Source organism: Dipodomys spectabilis, unplaced genomic scaffold, assembly GCF_019054845.1.
Source record: "Dipodomys spectabilis isolate Male_0828 unplaced genomic scaffold, ASM1905484v1 ptg000095l, whole genome shotgun sequence".
Taxonomy (NCBI): Eukaryota; Metazoa; Chordata; class Mammalia; order Rodentia; family Heteromyidae; genus Dipodomys; species Dipodomys spectabilis.
In genome coordinates this window covers 31,939,884-31,958,034 of record NW_024870772.1, presented here as the reverse complement: position 1 = coordinate 31,958,034, position 18,151 = coordinate 31,939,884, and the positions used below count along the sequence as shown (strand labels likewise).

General features: G+C 39.8%; 1 protein-coding gene across 1 annotated transcript; it reads right to left on the bottom strand.

Moving 5' to 3' along the window:
• Positions 1-3,902: 3,902 nt before the first annotated feature.
• On the bottom strand, positions 3,903-17,501 carry LOC122112760 (proteasome maturation protein). Its single transcript, XM_042685679.1, has 6 exons — positions 17,395-17,501; positions 14,796-14,893; positions 13,800-13,860; positions 9,752-9,853; positions 6,632-6,725; positions 3,903-4,060 (listed from the first exon to the last, which is right to left on the bottom strand). Exons 1-6 carry the CDS (start codon positions 17,395-17,397, stop codon positions 3,993-3,995), a joined length of 426 nt encoding a protein of 141 aa, XP_042541613.1. The 5' UTR covers positions 17,398-17,501; the 3' UTR covers positions 3,903-3,992.
• Positions 17,502-18,151: the final 650 nt, after the last annotated feature.

The window sequence follows — 18,151 nt, the reverse complement described above, 5'->3', positions numbered from 1 at the left end:
GTTTTGGAGCTGGTGGCTCATGCTTGTAATCCTAGTTACTCAGGAGACTGAGCCCTGAGGATCCCAGTTTGAAAAACAGCCTAAGCAGACAAATCCTAGGAACTCTTATCTCCAATTAACCCCGCAAAAAGAAGTGAGCTGGGCGCCAGTGGCTCAAGCCTGTAATCCTAGCTACTCAGGAGGCTAAGATCTGAGGATTGAGATTCAAAGCCCAGGCAGTTAAGTCCCTGAGATTCTTATCTCCAATAAACCACCAGAAAACTGGAAGTGGAGCTGTGACTCAAGTGGTAGAGCACTTGCCTTGGGCTGAATTGCTGAGGGACAGTGCCCAGGCCCAGAGTTCAAGCCCCACGACCAACCAAAAATAAATAAATAAATAAATAAATAAATAAATGGTAGAAGTGGAGGTGCAGCTTAGCAAAAAGGCAGAAGTGGAGGTGTGACTTGCCAGTAAGCCAGAAGTGGGGATGTGACCCAAGTTTGCCAACTTCAGCTTGGCAAACGTTGAGTATGCTATACCACGAGGGAGGAGAACCAAGGATCTTTCAACATTCTATAGGTGTATCACTAGCATTTACAACCTGCAACTTTTAAATGATGCCTAAGGTGGAGCCACTTTGTGGGACAGAGTCTCTTAACCTGTGGCATCTGATGTCAACTCCAGAGTCAAAGGCAGAATAGGATGGAAGTATAGGACTCCTGTCAGTACCTGCCAGAGGACTGCTTCTACCCTTGTATTAAAGTGGAAGTTCTCAGTGTGAAAAATTAATATTCTGCTGGAGAAAAAAACTTTTCCATTAGATCAGATCCCAACCTATGAAAGACTCAAGTCTGCTGTTTCAAAACAGTGGCAAGGAAAATAATAAACTAATTGTCCATCTAGAAAATCATCTGAAGAGCTTGGAGGTAACTCAGAGAGAGCTGCAACTGACTTATGAAGAAACTGGAATAATTTCCCACCTCCAAACAAGCACTAGACTGCAGATTAAAGGCCACAAGTAAACCTTCAGGCACTGAGAGGCCGTGAGCAAAATGACCATTGCTAATGAATGCTGCTAATAAAAGCAAAGGCAAAGCAAGGAAATAAAGTATATAAATCCAACTCTGGAGGGCTCAACCCTAGAGCTTTTTGAAAACAAGAGTCCTATGATCAACTCCAGACTAGTGCTATTGGAATTTCAGACCCTGAAAGGGAAACTGCTTCCAACAATTGCCACATGATTCTTTCATGTGGCTAGGGATGACCAATGACATAAATAGGAGAAAGGTAAAAGAGAAAAATGATAGTTTTAGGGCAGTTTGTGTTTCATAGACAGATCGTTTCAATTAAAAAAAAAAAGAGCTAGAGGTGTGTTGTGGCTTAAACAATAGTGCGCCTCCCTAACAATTTTGAGGCCCTGAATTCAACCGCTAGTACGGAGATGAAAAGAAAGGCACAAAGGCCCATCAGAAAGTAAGCACTATTTAAGATGATGTTTCTAAATTTAAAATGTCAATGAAATCCTCCCCCCTCCATATAACTAGTATTTGCCAATTAAAACATAAATTATCAATTTTCTATTTAAACGATGATTATTTTTTAAGCTGTCATTACTAGTACCTATGTATAGACAAAATATCCTTTAGCTGGAAGAGAATATACTTACACTTAGTGAACCTTGCGATTTTTATGTCTTCTCTGTATGGAATGGGTTGGCAATTATTTTGGCAAAGACCATTCTCAGTAGAGCAAGAGACTCTTTAAAAAGGATGTGGACAGAAGGGAACTTTACTTCATTGTTGGTGAGAGTGTAAACTTGTTCAACCACTTTGGAAAGCAGTATGGAGGTTCCTGAAAAGACTTCACATAGAGCTCCCCCATGACCCAGCAATCCCACTTTTGGGCATTTACCCAAATGTTTACAAACAAGACCACACTAAAGCTACTAGCACAACTATGTTTATTGCAGCATTATTTACCATAGCTAAGATATGGAACCAACCCAGATGCCCCTCAGTAGATGAATGGATCAAGAAAATGTGGTATATATACACAATGGAATTCTATGCCTCCATCAGAAAGAATATTTCCCCATTTGTTAGGAAACAGAAAGGCTTGGAAAAAATTATATTAAGTGGAGTAAGCCAAACCCAAAGAAACAAAGGTCCCATTTGCAATATCTAGTATATGTATGAGTCAAGCAGGAAAGATCAGATAATGTGATGTTAGGAAAATGAACCCTTAGATAAGTATTTAAATATTTTTTTCTTTCATGCATTTGTTTCTAACTCATTTATAAGATTATTTCTTTGTAGCTTTGTATGTCCCTCCCCCACAGTACAACCCCTGCTTTCACTATATTTGATGTCTGTATAATTTGTGGAGGAGATGGGGAAAAACAAGTCGTTTAACGATACAGGTGGACCAGATGCAACTATGAGAAGTAGAAGTCGTCATGTCAAAAACGAACTTTACAACTTTGGTGCGGGGAGGTGTGGGGGGGGGGGGGGGTGGAGATTGGGTGGGGGGCAGGGGGAGGCTGGGAAGGGATGTGAAGGGTAAACAAAGGAGGAGGCTGCAATGCTTGATAAGAAATGTACTCATTATCTTGCCCATGTAATTGTAACCCCTCTGTACAGTATGTTCACAAAAAATTTAAATTAAAAAAAAGCAAAAAAAAAAAAAAAAAAAAAGCTTGTCATTTATCTCAAAGCTTGTCATTTACCAGTCTTGGTGCTGACATTCTAAGCAAGGTTAAGTTTGGGTTGGAAGGAGAAAATAATAGATGAAGACAACTTTGGAATACTAACTTTTTCATCACATAGAAGGCTATTGTTTATGAATATTAGAATCATTTCCCTTTAGTGTCTTCAAGTTGTCAATGACATCAACTTTCTTGTTCTCTGTAAGCAGCTTAGCTGTATTCCTGCTTTCTAGTCACTAGGTGCCAGTAGCGGTCACCCTTAAAGCTATGACACCAAAACTGCTCTGACAACTGTTTCCAACGAAAAATGTGATACATATACACAATGGAATTTTACTCATCCATTAAAAAGAATGATATTGTGCCATTTGTTAAAAAATGGAAAGATTTGGAAAAAATTATATTAGGTGAACTAAGTCAGGCCCAGAGTGACAAAGGTTGTGTGGGTTTCCCTTATAGGAGGTAGCTAGATTCAGCCTATAAACTTTAAGTGAACACATCAGGTGATATGCATTTGGTTATAAATGAATTCAAGGGAAAACTCAAATAGTATAATTCCTTAGAAAGGCCAAGTCAAAGCCCAACAAAATAAACATCAGCAAATGGGTACTTGAGAGAGGTGGGGATGGAGCGTAAGTGAAGCCAAGGGGAGAGGAGCAAAGGAATGAAGAAAGCAGTGAAGAATTAGATGTACATACTACAAAACAATGTTTAAAGGAAGGAGTGGTGGGAAGGGGGTTGGTTAGAATGCTGAAAGGGGTAACACTGATCAAGATGCACTGTATTCATAAACATGGCAACTCCTTTGTACAACTACTTAATTTTTAAAAAATGTATTTTTTAAAATGGAGCTAATATAATCCTAAATAATTATCAGGATGCATGTCAGAATTAGCAATGTGACCCATTCACTAATATTCTAAAAAATCTTTATAGTCTTATATGCTGGCTACATTAAACAACACTTTATAATAAAGAAAAACCAGATTAAAGTGGCACTTGTCTGTAATCCTGCACTTAGGAGGAAGAGACTGGAAGATAGTGAGTTCCAGGCTAGACCTTGTCACTAAAAAGAAAGGGAGGCGGGGTGAGGCACTGAAAAAATGATAAAGCTACTGTTTTGCTGTAAATGAAGAGCTTTAAAACTATCTCCATGCAGGCTTCCAACTGTTTCATGACAACATGTCACCAGTTTGAAATGATCACAGATACAGAATCTCATGTATGAGTACTTTTAATGTTGTATACATCAAATTACAATAGACAACTCTAACAAAACAGCCCCTCAGCTGTGAACAGCACAGTGCATTACAGTAAACCGAGTTTATATTCCACCATCAAGTGGGGCTCACCCATTAGCTCACTTTGTGATGGATCTGAAAAGAAACAAAAACACTTTAAGTCTCAAAACAGAGATAAATTCAATGATTCCTCAGGATGATAAATAAATCTTTTATCTTGACTGAGGCGAAACAGCTATACATTTGTTAAAAGCCAGAACTGTACACCTAAAATGGATGCATATGTAGTATGTAAATGATACCCCCAATGTAGCTGAGCTAAGAAAAAAAAATAGATTTTTCAAGATTCTTAATTTTTCCAGTGCTTCTCAGATGATGCTGAGAATCATCTCATAATCAATTCTGCAAAAAATTCTTATCTGTACCATTTTCCTGCCTGTGTGTATGAATGAACATATGTCAGAATTGTGAAGCAAGAAAACCCTTACAAGACTTACCTTTGTGTAATAAGTATAACTAAAGTTTTTTTAAATTAACAGAAAGCTTCCTAAAGACAAAGGCTTTGATCTCTCCATCTCAACACTGATGTAGAAATAGTAAAACCTAATGAACCAATCTGTAAAACTGGTTTATAAAAATGGATAACCATTCACATTACATGGCAGCACTCCCAGGGGAAACCACCCAAAGCTCACTGCAGCAGTAAAACCACAATAAAATGATCTACTAAATGAAATCTTTTCAGCCTGGAACTCTCAGACAGAGGCAATGAATAAATTAAAGATATGATCACAGCTTAAACATCAAATGATATGGTATCCCATCACACTTCTGCTTAAAGTCATTCCATGCCTCTTGAGTCGCATCCTGAATTAACTACAATCTTGTTTTTAGTCTGTAGACCCCAGTTTTTGTAAGTTCTCTGTTGGTTTTCTTGACCACACTACATTCTACTGTCCAACTTGCTCAGAATATCCTAGTCATAAGGATTTCCTTAAAGCGCTATTATGTATGCCTCACAACTCCTGGGAACAGAAATGCTTGACAGCCATGGTTCTGAACTACCTTTCCATGAGTGTTTTCTAAACAAGAGGCCACCAGGACAGCCAAGTCCAATGCCTGCAGTGAGAACATAGTTCTCTCCTAAAAAAAAAAAAAAGGTACCAAATATGGAGCACCACTTGACTCTCTTTTTGTGCTGTCTTGGGAAGTAGAGCTTAAGGGCCTAACAGAATGCTCATAACTGGGGCATACTGCTCTGAGGAATAAACCATCCTTTGTCTCCTAGAATCTTACATGTTCTGCCACCATTCATAAAACCACAGCAGGCCAACTGATTAGCTTGTAAGTAGGGTGAGATCTCAAATCCTTCACAGTTCTTTAGCTGTTAGATTAGAGACAGACCCTGGACATACTGTTTCTTCTGAAACAGCTTTCTCCCTACTTTTAGCTCCAGTAATTCACAGCTTAAAGGAATCAACTTATATGTCTATTCCCAGACAATCATCTTTCCAAACTCAAATTGTTTCCCAAACTTATTGCAATTTATATTTTTTGTCTCCTCCATTAGAAAGTAGATATTTTGTCCATATTTCTATATTCAGAGCCTAGCCAGTGCTTGACATGTAATAAACATTGAACTGAATAAATGCTTAAGGTCTGTTTTCCTTTCTTTATATAGAATTATTAGATTTTAATGAGTTTTTTTATAAATGAGATTTGTAAGTAAATAAATTAAGGTTATATATACACTGTACTAGCTTTATATGCATTTAGGAATCCCAAGTTTTCCTTCATTCAAAAAGCTCTTAAAGGGGCTGGGAAGGTGGCTCAGTAGTAGAGTGCTTGCCTTGCATGCATGAGGCCCTGGGTTTGATTCCTCAACACCACGTAAGCAGAAAAAGCTGGAAGCGGTGCTATGACTCAAGTGGTAGAGCACTAGCCTTGAGTTGAAGAGCTGAGGGACAGCACCCAGGCCCAGAGTTCAGGCCCCACGACCGACAAAAAAAAAAAAAAAAGCTCTCAAAGAGGAGGCTCACGAGACTTGTGTTATGTCCACAGCATTTCCTCACCGGATATCAGCAGCCAAACAAAACTAATAAAACTTAGTTTGGGCTTCTCTGTTTCTCCTAATGAGTAAGGCAATGCTGGGCACAGTTATATTTGTTTATCTTCCTCAGAACAAGAAATAGAGGATACTGCACACATTGTTCTTCCTTAAAAGTCATTTATCTGATACATACTACAATTATTCAGGGAATTTTGTTAAGAATGGCAGACTTCTTTTCTATTTACCACCTATTCCAGAAACACACACACACAACTGGGGATGGATGTTTTTTTTTTTAAGGTATTTTCTATCTTATTCAAGTCATTCTGAAAATTAGTACAAACATGGTGAATACGAAAACAATCATTACTTAAATCACCTTAGAAATAGTGACCAATTTAGTAGATCAATACATTAGACAATGTTGAGAATATAAAATCACAACTAGTGTTGACTGAAATGACTAGAACCTCAGAACTTTTCAAGTTAACTTCACTCTGAAAAACATTGAAAGAACAGCTGTGACCACTCAATTTTATACCTCACTGCTATACAGTGAATCCCATTGCTATGAGTGATGGAGAGACAGATTCTGTCCCGTTTTGCTGCTAACATCTTACATAACAGAACGCCATAAAAAGTGCCAAGACACTTACCATTAAGAATATCTTCAAATCCAATAGTCTCATCATTACCCTTCAAAATATCCAGTGAAAGGTTGGAACTTTGAAGAAATGGAAGACGCTGAACCTTTGGGAAAGGTATGAAAGGGGCAAGAGAAAAAAAAGAATATAATTTTATGTTCTGTACTCTTACTTCGAAAATACAAAAAAAACTAGATAAATTTAACCAGTGGAAAGGAATGATTCACATTTTAAGTACAGAGTAAGTTTTAAAAAATTCCTCAAAATTTTGTTGAAAATAGTTGACCATGACATTGTAGCTTTTTTTTTTTTGGATCCGGTCATGGGGCCTGAACTCTGGGCCTGGCTGCTGTCCCTCAGCTCTTCAGCTCAAGGCTAGCACTCTACCACTTGAGCCACAGAGCCACTTTCGGTTTTTTTCTTTTTGCTTATGTGGTGCTGAGGAATCAAACCCAGGGCCTCATGCATGCAAGGCAAGCACTCTACCACTGAGCCACCTTCCCAGCCCCGAAACTGTAGCTTTTATCAGCACTTAATTATCCCATCAGATTTGTGCATGGTCTCAGGCTTTATTCTGTCTAGGAATACTGTAATATATACCACTTGATAAACCACAAAACCCTGGAGACTAACATCAGAGCATAGCTTCAGATATACTCAGAGCAATGAAATTCTGAGAAAATTCCAACTCGGTGAGACCATTAGTCTACCAGTAGCCTGGTATGATGTAAAGGCATGTAAATAATATAGTGACTGACACATAACCTGCTTTAAAGATTTCAGCAATTCTGTTCACTGTTAATTGTCCAGCAGTTATAACTGAAGTCAGTGCAGATAATGCTGAAACTACCAAACGAGAAGATGGTCAGTGACTAAATGATACCGGGATTTTTAAAATAATCACATTGATAACCTGCAATTATCAGTTAATCTTCAGAATAACCCTCTGCTATTATTATTGGACATCCATTTCAAAATAAAAACAAAAAAATCTGAATTTCAAAATGGTTTCTAACTTAAGTTTTTTTATTTTTTTTTATTTTTTTTAATTTTTGGGTCCGGTTGTGGGGCCTGAACTCTGGGCCTGGGTGCTGTCCCTCAGCTCTTCAGCTCAAGGCTAGCACTCTACCACTTGAGCCACAGCACCACTTCCGGCTTTTTTCTTTTTGCTTATGTGGTGCTGAGGAATCAAACCCAGGGCCTCAGGCATGTAAGGCAAGCACTCTACCACTGAGCCACCTTCCTAGCCCTCTAACTTAAGTTTTTAAGACTAGCTAGGAGAACCAAGATTCAGCCCGAAGTTATTCTCATTTTAAACCCTACTTTCATTTTAAGATAATTCTTGGAATACTCAAAATAGCTTTCAGAATGACTTAATTGATACAAATGATGACATTAAAAGAAATGATTGAAAAATACAGTTTCAGCTAGATGGGAGGAATCTGTACAAGAGCCAAAAGGTGAAAAGAATATAACCAGGAAGCTCAGGGAGTCCAGGAGTATGTGGACTATGGTATTAAAGTATTATGGTAGCAAGGTGTTACGGTTAAGAAGTCAATTCTTGAACGCAGCCAAACTAAGCTACTGGAATTTACTTTCTTTTAAGTGAGAGGAATAACAAACTGAATCTATGTCTCATGGCTATTAATGCTGGCTATGGTACAGACAATGAACTAGAGGGGCATAGCAGGGATGAGCATCACAAGTTAGATCAAATATAGCAGGAGTAGAACCAATGAAGCAGCAATGGTGAGATCAAGTAACAGTGTGGGATATAGAGAGGAAGGGAAGAAGTTAGGTGCTGAATGATAACCAAAGCTAAGGCTTCAATGTCTGCTTTAAGCAAAAACCTAGTCATAGGAATATGTGAGAAGTGAGTTACTCTATATTCATACATGTGAAAGTCTGCAATGCCTGGGGAACTTACAAATGCAATAGCTCAGCTTTATAGCCCATGAGAACTGAAATCTGAGTCAACAACATGTAAATGAAGCATTTAAATAAACAGCTGTAACAGAAGAAAGAGGAATAGGTAGGAAATAGGGTGAAGAGACAACCAAAGACTAACAAAACTAGTACTGCAGGAAACAGAGGGGGGAAAAAAGCAACCTATAGAAATTGACAGTAAGTTTCAGACAAGGGTGGAGAACATCAAGAAAGTGTATTCTAAGAGCCAAAGGAAAAAAGAGCCATGGGTACTAAATAGTAGGGTTCAGTAAAATGAGGGTTAAAAAAAAAGTCTACATTATTCAAGAAGAGATGCACTGGTGTGACGGGAGCCAGTACACATAATGCAAATGATCAGGAGATAAAGGGAAAAAAAAAGTACACACACACACACACACACACACACACAAAACATAAATACCTTAAGAAGCTCAACTGACAAAAGCATAGTTAATGTAAGAGAAGTACCTATAAAGACATTCAGGAATGATACAAAATTTTGTTTTATAAATAAATAAACATTTTAAAAGTTTTGTTTTATGTTAAAAGACAGAGATCTGAAGTTATACAAATATATAAATGCTGCTGGTTATTAGGCAGAACAAGGAGAAAGAAAAGTTAAAGGAGTTAGCGCCAGACAGGATCACTAACACAGGGTTACTTCCTAACATAGTGTGATGTAACACATCACTGGAAGGACACACACTGGATGTAACAAATCACACTGGAAGGACATCTTCTAAGTATTTACTCCTTAGCAACAGGTATTCCCAGGTGTGTGTGTGTGTGTGTGTGTGTGTGTGTGTGTGTGTGTGTGTGTGTGTGTGTGTGTGTGTGTGTGTGTGTGTGTGTGTGTGTGTGTGTGTGTGTGTGTGTGTGTGTGTGTGTGTGTGTGTGTGTGTGTGTGTGTGTGTCGTGTACTCAATACTACCACTTGGAATCTCCTAGAGGTACCTCAAACTCAATTCAAACTCAATGTAATTCTCAAAAAGCAGGAAAACATGAAAGTGGACACAGGTGAGTTTGCAGACAAGGAAATTTTCTATTTAAGGACCTTTTTTTTCCTCTATGATATAGGAATTGAAGTCGTATAGTATAAAGGGGAAGTACAGAATAAGTTACAAGGGCAGAGGAAGAAAGTTTGAACAGCTGTTATGGAAAGAGAAGTCCTTATAACTGACTCACCTGCTGCACTGCTTTGAATTCCATTTGTAATTTCAGTGGAGCATATAGACCCTGGATATTCCTCAGTGTGGCAAAGTTCATTTTATCTTGGTTGAGCTGGAACTGCAAAATATAATTCTTAATATTACACTCACTATTCCTCTTCCAAAATTATATATAGAACACAATACTTAGATGAAGAATTTTAACACGGACAACTGAAACAAAAGCAACTGTATTTAATAATCCCTTCTGATAAGTTTCAGAACATTTAAGTTTCTCTCTTATCCAGTTTACAGGTGTAAATATTTAACGAGTATAAAACTGTTATATAAATTTTGAATTAACAAAACTACTAAATCAAGGAATGTTTTTTCATAGTACAATGTCTTCTTGTAAGGCATAAAGATATTTCAATGCTTCTGAATACAAGTACTATAAAAGGTCATCGTAGATCCAATAAACATTTCAGACACTGACAAAAATTAAGTTTTCTAAAATATAATATGTATTTCAAAGAATTTCATAAAAGAGATAATTAACTATTACTAAAAATCAACTATTGCTAACTGAATTACAATATTTAATCTTCATGTTTTTGGGTAACTGATTCAAAGGGAAAAAGCTCAAAAAAGTCTATTCAATTTGCATTAAATGTATAATCAGCACATTCTTTTCTGGAATCATACTCTTTGCCAAGCTCTGATACTACTATTACAAAATTTGGATCCTAATTTAATGTACCTGAGGCAAAACGAATGTTTGATTCAATCTGAATTATGCATTTTCCAAAAAAAGTTCTCAAGGATAATGAATATGGTAAGCAAATGGCTACAAAAAAATCTATTTGAGCCAAGATAAAATTACAATAAAGTAATCACAAGCGAGTTCTCGTGACTATTTTTTATTTTTTAAACTATTATTTTACCAGACTCTTGACAAGATTTGTTTTTTGTCATAAAAAAATCATTTTCAAACAAAACCTATTAAGGGATTAGTGCACATTTGGGACATGACTAGAGACAACATATATGTAATTTGACAGTAAGATGTCTGACATTACTGTGTCTACTGAAAATTTTTCACAAATGATCCTTGAGGAAAAGCTGTATATTTTACTTTATGTGAAAAGTTTCTTTTAATAATTATCCTCATAAATATTTTATATAGGAAAATTCAATTTATATAAACATCAACAATACATCCAACTTGTAATTAGCAATGGTACATAACATATAATAAAACAGAAGAAACAACATCAGAACCTAGTTGGGAAGATATTAGAAATAGATCAAGGTTTCTCAACTGTTGGAACTACCAGCATCTGTTGTGGGGCTCCTGCATACCAAACTATGTTTAGTAGAATCCCTGGATTCCCACCAATAGATGCCAACATTAAACCACTTCCCCCTGCATCCAGCCATGCCCCTTATAAGGACCAAAATAAGTCTTCAGACCTTACTGTTTAAACAATGAAGTGCACCCCCACTTCTAGTTGATGCAGCTGTCCACCTTCCAACAGTGTTACCACTGCAGATCACAACTATGGATAGCAACAGGAAAGCAATATACAATGGATAGGCTACTACTAATTTCATTTGACAGACAAGGAGACTAAAAGTTTAGTTAATGAGCATGGGCCCATCTAATTGGACTATACAATCCATATTAAAAGATTTTGATACTAAGTGACCCAGAATTTCAACAGAGCCTGCAATTAATTAGCTAGTTAAGTGATTAAGGAAGAAATAAGAGACAACAGGCCTAGAATCTCTAAAAATCTAAGAAATTTCTAGACTCCACCATTCTGACTAGTCTGACTGAGATTTGTCAGTTTATCTTAACATGTACTACTCAGAACAGAACCAATATTCCAGATCTAATGGATAATACAACAAAAATGAATATATAATCTCATTTCCAATGAAGGCCAAGAAGTATTAGCTGTTCATTTTAGCAGTTAACTTATATATACTGGGCCACATTGTCAATTGAAATTGTCAAGTCTTAAGTACTAAGTCAGGTTTACTGCACCTAAATATGTGTAATTCAGTCTTTAAATGCTGAATTTCATACTTATATCAATAAATACTTTTCTCAAAAGTTTTGGCCTATTCTTTGGGTTTGTTTCCCTCCATAATATTCATTTTCAGCTATTATCAAAATAAGCTATTCTTATCAGTTTTTCTTCCAAAGATCAAATTTATAATTTTATGGGTAATCCCAAATCTTAATAAAACAGGCAGTTTTCCTAAGTGCTTGCTTACCTAAGATGCAAGTAGAGATCAAGATGCCTATCAAAATACTCTCTCTAAAGTGATCATTCCTGTCTGGGCAGATACCACAAACAATTCACCCTAAAATATTCTTGCTTAGTCCAGAATCTACCATCTTATTCTGGAACTTATCCTTTATCAGAAAACTGCTATCTATTGACTAACTCACTTGGTAATTTAAAAGAGTGAACTAAGGGGTTTTATGAGCTCATTCCACTGCTAGTGATCACTGCTTACTGTACTCAATGTGTACAGCCATCTGTTTAACAGTTCAGTTAAAAATCAGCTACTAGCTACTCAGAAGGCTGAGGCCTGAGGATTGTGGTTCAAAGCCAGCCAGGGAAGGAAAGTCCATGAGATTCTTCAATTGATCACAGAAAAACCCAGAAGTGGCACTATGGGTTAAGTAGTAGAGTGTTAGCCTTGAGCAAAAAGGAGCTCAGGGACAACAGCTAGGCCCAGAGTTCATGTCCAAGGACCAGCAAAACAAAAACAAAAAAATCCATCAGTGCCAGGAATTAATTTTACCAAAAAATGACTTTTTGATTAGATTCATTTTCAAAAAGTAGAGTACTGCTAGAGGCATGGCTCAGTAGTAGAAGACATGCCTAACAAGTGTAAAGCCCTGTGTAAAAACAAATTAACAAAAAAAAAAGGGGGGGAGGGGGAGCCGGTAGGAGAATAATTATGTATCTTCCAATATATAAGCAACTTTCATTCCTTCCCATATTTCTCAAAGATGTTGGTTTCATAATTATTATGTATACTCTTGTCTATTCTGGCTGTCAACTACTAAGCCTTAAACCCAAACACATTTAATGCACCAGGAGCCCTCTCCTCATCTCATTTGAAACTCAAATTCATAATTCTATTATCTGCTCTATTCTTTCTTATAACGAGGTCTTTCCCCTTGAGCCGAGAAAGGAGGCAAGTAAGAACAGATGAGTTTCCTGTTACCGGCCAATTTCAACATCTGTTAACCTAAAACTGTTCAAATAACACTGTTCTATAAAGCCTTCTGAATAGTGTTTGCTGCATTATTGGGCCTATGAAGCACTTTTAATGAAGCTTCCTTTCCACTGCTTGTCTTGCCCCTTAAAGTCTAAGTTTTAATTCAAGTTTAGCTTTAATTAAAACTTAGACTTTAAAGGACAAGACACTGGGAAGGTGGCTCAGTGGTAGAGTGCTTGCCTTGCATGCATGAGGCCCTGGGTTCGATTCCTCAGCACTACATAAGCAGAAAAAGCCAGAAGTGGCACTGTGGCTCAAGTGGTAGAGCACTAGCCTTGAGCTGAAGAGCTGAGGGACAGCGCCTAGGCCCAGAGTTCAGGCCCCACAACCGGCAAAAAATAAAAAATAAAAAGAAAATTAAACTTTAGTTTTAATTTAAAGTTCAACTTTTTATCTTAAAATGAGCATTATGTCCTATCTACTTGTGCACTTACTATGCCTGGTGGCTATGTATCTGAATAACTTGAAAATAGTCAAAGCTGGATAGAGGGTCTTTGATGTCAACAGCAAAAATGGCAAAGGGAAGTTCAGTGAATGAGAAAATTATTATGAAAGGAACAGAGAGATGCACAACCTTCAGTGACATCTGTTAAAAAGCAGAAAAGAATACATGGAAAGGGAACTTTAGTGAAATGGTATAACCATAGAGAAGCCAACCCTAAAGGGTGAATGGAAATGAGGACTCATAGTAAAATGCTCAGCACATTATTTTAATAAAATAAACAAAAAAAGTATTATTGAAAGTATTTTTCTACTAGAGGATAAAAATGTAACATACTTACATTTTTTTCTGACAATTCAAGAGGATGACTTGGTAAAAGTTCATTTTTCACACAAGAAAAACTAGAGAAGAAAATCATTTAAAAAGGAGATTATATATCATTAAATACCTAAAATCTAAAAATCCCATCTATCAAATGTGTGACAACAACACAGGGATTGGGACTGAACAAGCTGCTTAGTGGCAGGACATGTAATTGGTATGCATGAAGCCTAGGGTTCAATCCCTCCAACCCCTGCCCCCTCCAAACTACCACCAAAAAAAAACCCCTTTATCATAATACATGGCATGAAGGGGTTTGAAGGTGATGGTGATAAAACTGTTCTATATCTTGACTGTAGTGGTAATTACAGGAAATGATATATGTGTTAAAATTCACATAAATATGTATCAAAAGAAAAAAGTTAAACATTGTGAGTTAAACCTAGGGCAGTGTAGGGGAAGGGGGGGGAAGAAACAGACACAGTAAACACTCTCTGAGTGGTTACTGATGCCAGGTACTGTTTTACTATTTTAGGTTATTTTCAAATTTTAAACTCATTTATTCCTAAAAATAAGATAAACTCTGTATTAACCCTAATTCATTGCTAAGAACACTGGACTCAGCTATTTTACTTGCCCAAAGGCATACAATCCAGAAAATACAGCTGTGATCCAAAGCCAGTAGCCTGAGTCTCCTTATCTGCTATATTCTAGTGTCTCCAAAAGAAAAGCACGTTAATCCAATAGTTAATTAAGCATAAGGACGAAAATGGTGCTCCAAGTTCTCAGTAGGAAAATGAAAACTTCTACCAAATCATGCTTCCAGGTACCACTCACTAGGAAGATGTCTTATCCTGGGAATCTATTCCTCTAATAAGATGCTTCTTTCCCATCTCACCCTGTCCAGGTGTATTACTTGCTACCTCCTACAATAACATACATTTACAACCTTTCAAGATACTTAACAAATATTGTGAAAAATCAATGAAGGTGAAGCCACATCCTCCACACATACCCTTTCCGAAGAAGATCATGACTTTCAAAAGGCCCACTTGCTGAAAGTTCAGTAACTGGAATACTGTCCTTTAGCTGAGATCCAAGTCCTCTGGAGTTCTACAACACAAATTAAAAACACCATTAAATAAAGAAGAATTTAAACACAGACATACTGAGAACTACTACATAAAAAAATCACTGGCAAAAGAAAACAACTGTACCCTCAAAGATCTCACAATCTTAAGTAATTTAAGTATTATTGTAGAGGGCATACAAGGTACAAATAATACTAAATTTGGGTTAGAAGGACTTCTGCCAAATGCAAAGGCATCCCATGAAAGAGGAAATTACAGATAAAGATATGAAATGTTTAACGAACTGAAAAAGCTGAGGATAGAATCCCCATATCCATCCTTAAGAACATGGAAGAAGAACTAAAACTTGGAATTAAGGACAGGATAGCTAGAAAAGGCAGATCAACAAGAGAAAACAACAGTAAATGGTAATTTCAAGAAGTGTGGTTTCTATAAGAGGTAGGCATAGCTGGGGGCAGGTGGCTCATGCCTGTAATCATAACTACTGAGGAAGCTGAGATCTGAGCACTATGGTTCAAAGCCAGCCCAGGCTGAAAAATCCCTGGGAGACTCTTATCTCCAATTAATCACCAGAAAACTGTAAGTGGTGCTGTGTCTCAAAGTGGTAGAGGGCTAGCCTTGAGCCAAAAAAGAGCTCAGGGACAGTGCTCAGGCCTTAAGTTCAAGCCCCACGATCAAATAAATAAATAAAAAAAAGAGGTGGGCATTACCTATTAAAAATATGTATCAGTATAGTTTAAAAAAAAAAAATCGAAGAGACCGTATTTGGAACTGCTACCCATATTTATACCATGAAATTTTCAATTACTCAGTATTTATTAGTACCTATCTTTTTTTATGTACCTTTTTTTTTTTTTTTTTTGCTAGTCCTGGGGCTTGGACGGAGGGCCTAGGCACTGTCCCTGAGCTTCTTTTGGTGAAGGCTAGCACTCTACCACTTGAGCCAAGCACTGCTTCCAGCTTTTTCTGTTTATGTAGTACTGAGGAATCAAACCTAGGGCTTCATGCATGTTAGGCAAGCACTCTACCAATAAGCCACATTCCCAGCCCCTACTAGGTACCTATTTTGTGTCCGGTACGCTGCTAAAAATGCATGCCTACCTCTGGGGCTTCATCTAATGAAGATATATTATTAGCAAGCAAGCAAACCCCACAAGAATTACAACAGGAAAGTAAAGACGCTATTTTAAGTTGTTAAAAAGTCACCACGACTGAGCAGAAAAATGCAAAACAAGCCAGTTTGGAATTCAATGTAACCCTATTCAAGAAGAAACTATCCGAGAAACTCATACATCTCCCGGGCAGTTCTTTCCTTATTTGCACCAGAGAGCTGAACTCCTTCCAGGACTGAAGCTGCAGCTTTCCAAATGTCACCCTACACCGGGAACCTCCACGAACATTCTCCTCCTGCCCGACTGCCTTACAGGAAAATGAAAGTTTCCTCCATGCACCAAGAATGGAGGGATTCTCATCTCTGAGTCCTGTTTAACCACTAGCTTCTCGAATGGCAGGCTTAGCCCTTAAGGTTTTTTCATACAGCGGTAGAGAACCGAGTCTGCGAAAACTAAACAGCCAGTCCACATTTGAGAGTGTTTTTCAGCGTTTACAAGGATCGGCCGTTATGTATGGAGTCTCCTAGATTTGGACGGACGGCCTATCACCAGTATTGGTATCAAAAGAGTCGGTGCTGATGGGGATCCGGGGATCTTTACAAATATCTAAAGTTTTAAGTGTTAAAGAGGAGGGGGGGGGTGCTGGAGGAAGCCGACAGGGGAGGTGGGGGGGGAGGAGAGGGGAGGTAAGGGGGGGGAGAGGGGAGGTAAGGGGGGGAGAGGACATGGGAGGTAAGGGGAGGGGACAGGGGAGGTAAGGGGAGAGGACAGGGGAAGGAAGGGGAGGGGAGAGGGAAGGGGAGGGGAGGGGAGAGAGGAGGGAAGGGGAGGGGAGAGAGGAAGTAAGGGGAGGGGAGAGGGGAGAGGGAAGGGAAGGGGACGAGGGGTAAGGGGGAGGGGAGAGGGGAGGTAAGGGGAGGGGAGAGAGGAGGTCAGGGGAGGTAAGGGGAGAGGACGGGGGAGGTAAGGGAAGGGGACAGGGGAGGTAAGAAGCGACGCCAGGACGACGACGCGGGGCATCCTACGGAAACGAGACCGAATTACAGGAACGTGACTTCGGCCGAGGGTGGGCGACGCGGCCTTTCAAACCAAGGTGGCCGCCACCCCACCAGTCGTTCCCGTGCCCAGCTCCGCGCCAGCCACAAGGGAAGGGAGGGCCCGGGGCCCGGACCCGCCGGGGGCCGTGGGCACACCGACCGACCGGGCACGCCGGCTCACACGCCGGCCGCGGGGAGGAGGGCGGAACGGCCCAGGCCCACGGGCCGCCCCGACCCCGTGACGCGACACATCACGGCGTGCTGGGACGGCCTCATCCACGCCACGGACGCCAGCCGGGGTCGGGCTGGGAGGCGGCAGCGTGCGCCTGCTGGGCCACGGGGTCGGGCCCGGCCGAGCCCCGACGCTCACTCACCATCTTCGCGTCGCTCTGGGAACAAGATCCCCAGCAGGTTACCGTCAGCCGGACCGCCGCTCACTTCCGTTTCCGGGGGCCGTTCCACACCCCCCCACCCCCACCCCGCCACATCCGCCGGAAGTGCGTCCGTCCGGGCGAGGAAGGAAGGAGGGCGCGGGTCTCCGTTCGGGATCCTTGCGGGGCCGGGGCTCCCACGCCTGAGGTAACCCCGAGGGACCGAGGACCGAGGATGCCGGGAGGGTGTGAGCCGAGCGGGGGCGGGCTCGAGGCCGGACCGGACCGGAGCGGGCCGGACGGAAGACGCGGACGCCAGGATTGCCATAAACAACTACTGTCTGCACCGTGCTCAGGACTTGCCCCGTCCTGTTCGTACGGAGACCGCCCGAACCCCACGTCTCTCCCAAGTAGACGCTGCATTTTCAGCCGGCCAGTGTTCAGCTAGCCAGGCTGCACTAGAACGCAAGACTTCGGGTCGTTTATTTGTATTTTTAAAACCACGTGTCCAAGGCTTGTTCAGAAACCCGTGCCAAGGCGAAGAAGAAGTCCAGGTTGGCTCAGTCTCTGTGCTAGAGGAGTTGGGGACGAAAGCGATGGCAGGATGAGGACTGACAGCTCAATGTCAGCAGTGACTGACATATATTATAGACACGTATATTATAGACACACTTCTAAATGGTTTACAGGCACTGCCAGACAGTAATGGTAACTTAGCCTGCCCAGTCACCTGATTTGAGTCCATAAACCCCACGTGGTT